The sequence below is a fragment of the Galeopterus variegatus genome, unplaced genomic scaffold, assembly GCF_000696425.1.
Source record: "Galeopterus variegatus unplaced genomic scaffold, G_variegatus-3.0.2 Scaffold1978, whole genome shotgun sequence".
NCBI lineage: Eukaryota > Metazoa > Chordata > Mammalia > Dermoptera > Cynocephalidae > Galeopterus > Galeopterus variegatus.
The window spans coordinates 298180-303009 of record NW_007728089.1 but is presented as its reverse complement, the minus strand read 5'-3'; the positions used below and the strand labels follow the sequence as shown (position 1 = coordinate 303009).

General features: G+C 57.0%; 1 protein-coding gene across 1 annotated transcript in view; it reads left to right on the top strand.

The window, feature by feature from the left end:
- The window catches only part of HHIPL1 (HHIP-like 1), a 24614-nt gene extending 20353 nt beyond the window's left edge, over positions 1-4261 (top strand). The window contains exons 9-10 of the mRNA XM_008579910.1: positions 713-914; positions 4167-4261. Of these exons, the coding sequence (XP_008578132.1) occupies positions 713-914; positions 4167-4261 (297 nt within the window). The remainder of the gene's footprint in view (positions 1-712; positions 915-4166) is intronic.
- The last annotated feature ends 569 nt before the right edge of the window (positions 4262-4830 follow it).

Below are 4830 nucleotides of genomic sequence, written 5' to 3'. Positions count from 1 at the left end.
CTCTCTGACTCATGCCTGCCTGGGAGCTGGGGTGGGGAGGTGGCCTGCAGCCTCCCTCCTGCTCCCCAGATGAATGTCTATTGCTCACTGAGGTCCCTGGCCCCAGAGGTCTCAGGACTATGGGGAAGAGTTAAGTACAACAGCCCAGCCTCTGATGGATAAGCAGGTGAGTCACCAGGCATGGCCCATGTCAAGGGGTGGGAGAGGTCTGGGTGAGGCACCCCAACCCAACCTATGTGTGGGGGCTCTCAGGTACTGAGGTGGCACGAGAGTGGCATGCCTGGTAGGGAAAATAGTGCAGGCAGAAGGCTGGTGGGCCTCCCGCTGCTCACAGAAGCTGTGTGGAGTACCAGCCTTCAGCAGGAAGCTTTCAGCTTCTCCTCTTGGATACTTCATACCTCTGTCCTAAGTGGGGCAGGTGAGGGACCCAGGCTCTTGAGGGTTGCCTGGCCCTGTTGAGCCCTGCCATTGAGTATGGCCTGTGTGCCGGGCCCGGTGTAAGAACAGCACAGCATGTGTTAAGCCATTCAACCTCAGGACAGTCCTCTTCTTTTCCCCCTTTTACAGATGGGGAAACTGAGGTACGCAGGTTAAATATCTTCATTGGGGGCACTCATCCAGGTAGGGGAGAAGCCAAAGTTGAACTCAAGCAGCCTAGCTCTAGAGCCCTTCCTGCCACCGTACCCCATCTCAAGTGCTCCTGTGCCCGCAGAAAGATATGGTGACCAGAGCGCACCAGGGCCCCTGCCTGGCGTGGGCTGCCAGCCTGGCTGGGAAGCAGCTGACAGAGACCTCCAGGGGCCCCTGCTGCCTGGCAGGTGGCTCTGCTGCCATCTGCCTGCTGCTCTTGGGCCTCCAGCTGCCCAGGGGTGGTCGAGTGGGCATCTTCCTAGCATGCAGGGAACTGCTGAAGTGTGAGGAGCTAGGAGGGCCCTTGGTAACTGTCCAGGCCAAACTCACTGTGCAGATGGGACACAAGCCCAGGGAGGCTGAGTGTCACAGGCCTGTCACCAGGTGGGGCTGAGCTGAGACTAGAGCCCTGGGAAGGTGCGGTGGTGCTTGAGGCCCTCTGACCATGGCAACACCAAGTCCCTGCTCACCCGGCCCCTGCAGCTGCTTTGCCCAGGGAGCGGGGGGTGGTGTTGGCAGAGAGCACTCTGGGCGAGGTCCCAGGTACCTCCACTCCTCTGGGCACTGAGTCCTCTGGCAGGGTCTCTCCCTCCCTCCCCAGTGCCCCACCCCATCACCCCTCAGGCCCTAAACAAGGCTTGGGCTGAGACCTGGCTCCAGAGAATTAGGTTGACCACAGATTCACTGTTCCTTAACCAGTGACGATGGGGTGGTTGTGAGCACTTACTGCATGCCGGCCCTGTCCTGAAAGTTTTACATGTTATTCGCTCATTTAATCCTCTTATTAATGAGATGAGTCAGGTGTTACAATTAACCCCCCCACCCAATCCCCCCAGTTTTACAGATGTGGAAGCTGAGGCCCAGGGAGGTTGTTACTTGGCAAATGTCACATAGCCAATATTTTTATTTGAGCCCAGGCAGTCCTGCTCTGGAGACCCAGCTGTGGGCCATCCTGCTGTGCTGCCTCAGGGCACTGAATTCCAACCCCCACCCCCACCCACACTGGGACACAAGTTCAGGGAGGGCAGAGCTGGCTCTCTGTCTAGGGCTTTCACTCCAGCATCCATGACTGCTGCCAAGGAAGTGTTCACAAGTGACTCTGTCCTCGGGGACTTCCATCCTGCCTGAGAGTCCTCCAGGGCTTCTGTGGATGGGGGCAGGTCTGGGCTAAGGCGCCCCCTCTTTCCTACCAGCCTCTGCCCACACCCCCTCTAATCTAGCCTGGGTCAGATTCCTAGAGAGAGGTTACTGCTGTCCAATGTCACACAGCTTTGTTCAGGACCCTCAGGGCCCAATGCTGCAGGGATGGCCCAGATATGGCTCAGTGTCCAGGGTGTGTACAAGACATCAGCTTGAGGTGACAGCACTCCAGGCCCCTGACTGAGCCTTGCTTGTTCCTTGTTCACCTGTGTCCTGGCAAGCCCCAGCTGGATCAGGGCCCTGGGTGGCCCTCCTTCTGCCCCAACAACAGGAAGGGCCCTTTGTCCCCAACAACCCCAACAGATGAAGCCAAGTGAGCTAGTGGGCAACCTCCAAGGCATCCCTGTGTTTACACCTTGCACATGTTCGACTGGGAGGTTCAAGAAGTCCAGAGACTGGCTTATAGTCCTTGCTGTGTGACCTTGGGGCAGTCATTTAACCTTTCTGAGCCTCACTGGTGGTTTTCAAACTTGCACAGAATCACCTGTGGGGCTGCTTAAAAGACAGCTTGCTGGGTCCTATCTCTCAGCATCTTTGACTCAGTGAAGTCTGGGTGGGACTGAGAACTTGCAGTTTTAAAATGTTCCTGGGCGGTGCTCGTACTGCTGGCGCAGGGGCCATACTTTGAGAATCATTGTCCGTACTCGTGCTATCCAATGGGACAACATGAGCCACATAGGAAATTCAACATTTTCTAGTAGCCACGTTAAAAAGAAACAGGTGAAATTAATTTTAATTAATATATTTTATATAACCCAGCATGTTCAAAATATTCTCACTTTCACAGGTAAATACATTTTAAATTGATTACCTATCAATATAAAAATATCAATGACTTTTTTACATTCCTTTTTTAAAATTAAATATGAAATCTGGTGTATATTTCACACACACACAGCACATCTCCGTTTGGAGTAGCCACGTTTCAAGTGCTAGCCACTAGTGGCCAAGTTGTGGACAAGTGTTTCAAGTGATAGCCACATGTGGCCGGTGGCTACCATATTGGAGAGGTTAGTCTAGACCTTCCCAGTGAAGGACCAGGTGGTCGGCCACGTGCTTCCAGGCAGCGCCCTCTGCTGGTGGTTAGCAGTGCTGCCTGCCCAGTAAAAGGACCTGCAGCCCTGGGACCTGGAGCCTTGGTGTGCAGCCTGTGTTCCCCCACCTATCGCTGGACAGCTGGGATCATCAAATGAGGTGGCGATGTGACAGCAGTGGGGTTGGCACCCAGGGGGAGGAGAGACTGTTGGTTCATCCCAGTTGGGGACAGGGGCTGGTCTGAGGACAGAAATGTGGAGGGTGACCCATGGTCATGTTGAGCCAGAGGTCACAGGTATTGCCTGATATGCCAGAGAATATTACTGTGTACTCCTCTGCTTATCCCTAGCTAGACAGGTTCACACTGACAATTGTACCCTGATGCTGTTCTGTGCCTACCTCATGTGGGGCCTCAGTCTGTAACCCAGAGCTGTTCAGGACTTGGACCTGCCCTCAAGGACCCAAACTCTGGGTACTAAAGATGGTCATGTTACTTTTTTTCCCCTAGCTTACCTGCCAGCATGCAGGAAGTCCACACCCTCCTTCTTGAAGCTGCATCTTCCCTCCAAATTCATCCCAGACCCTGAAGCTTTCACAGCCCACAAGCTGACCTCAACCCAGCAGGGACAGCCTGAGGTCCCCTGTGCACACCTGCCTCTCAGCCTCTTGCTGCCATACTGGACGGGGGGGGGGGGGGGGGGGGAGTGGTGACAAGCCAAAGACCCATAGCCCCACGGGGAAGCCAGTCCAGGTCCCCATGCCTGGCTGCTCAACCTGCCTCCTGGGGACAGCAATCCTGCCTCCCTCGGGCTGGGCACAGCTCTTAAAGCTTGGCCCTCTGTCACCCCACAGCCCCCACACTTCTAATAGTCATGTTCCTGGCAGGGACTTGTCTCTGGCTACACCTGGGAATGGGGATACACAGGTCTCCTCTGTTTTCCAATCCCCAAACATCTCTAGGATTGGCCTGAGAGTGGGGCGGGAGTGTGGACTCTTCTCAGAAACCCAGCGGCATCTAAACTCTTTGGGAGCCTCCTTTCCAGCCCAGAGGATCTTTATGGGGACTAGGAGTGGGCACACCCGGCCCTCCCAATCCACTGCTTTCACTCTGAGTGGCCCCTGGGGCTGGGAATTGGGAACTAAAAGGCCCAGAGTTGATCTTTTCTGTCATACCCTGTGGGTGGGGGTAGGGAACCTTGGTCATTATTCCAAAAACACCCTTTGGCCACCCCGGGCACATTTCTCACTTTCCCTTGAGGGGCGGCCCTTGGTACCCAGATTTTCACCCACTCCAACTCCAGCTCCTCGGACCCGGATCAACGCCTTGGATCAGGCTTCCCCTGGGTCTGGGAGGTTCCAGAGACGCCCGAGACTCCGGGAGAGCAGCCTCGGGTGAAGCCGTGCGCTCTTCACTGGCAGACACAGGCCTCCCTGTGTCCCGCCGGGGTCCTCGTCACCCGTCCGTGGGCCTCGCTGGCTGACCGCGGGCGTTCGGCGTGGACAGGCAGGCAGAGAAGGCGCCCGAGGGACGACATTTGGGGAACCTAACCTCGGGGGTCTGGGGTTCCAGGGAGAGGTTTGGGAACAGTCAGCGTAATACGGGAATTTGGAGGCTGGGATGGGGTTCCCGGGAAGGTTTTAGGGAGACGGCAAGGGGCCTAGGACCGCGCGCGGAAAGACGCTGTTATTTGGAGGCGCCAAGAGGGCGGAGTCAGCCGGCAGGACTGAGCGCCGCCGCCTGGCCAGCCCGAGCCGAGGAATCGGGGTTGCCAGGGACAACGCGTTGTGGGCGGAGCTTGAGCCTGAGGGAGGTGGGGAGGGCGGGGCCTGGGGCGGGGCTTTGAGCCGAAGCGGAGTTGTGATTGGCGGAGACAACATGCTCGGGGCAGGGCCTGGGCTGGGACCGTGCTGGGGATGGGCGGAGCCTTAGGGGGGCGGGGCGGCTCGTGGGCGGGACCCGAGAGC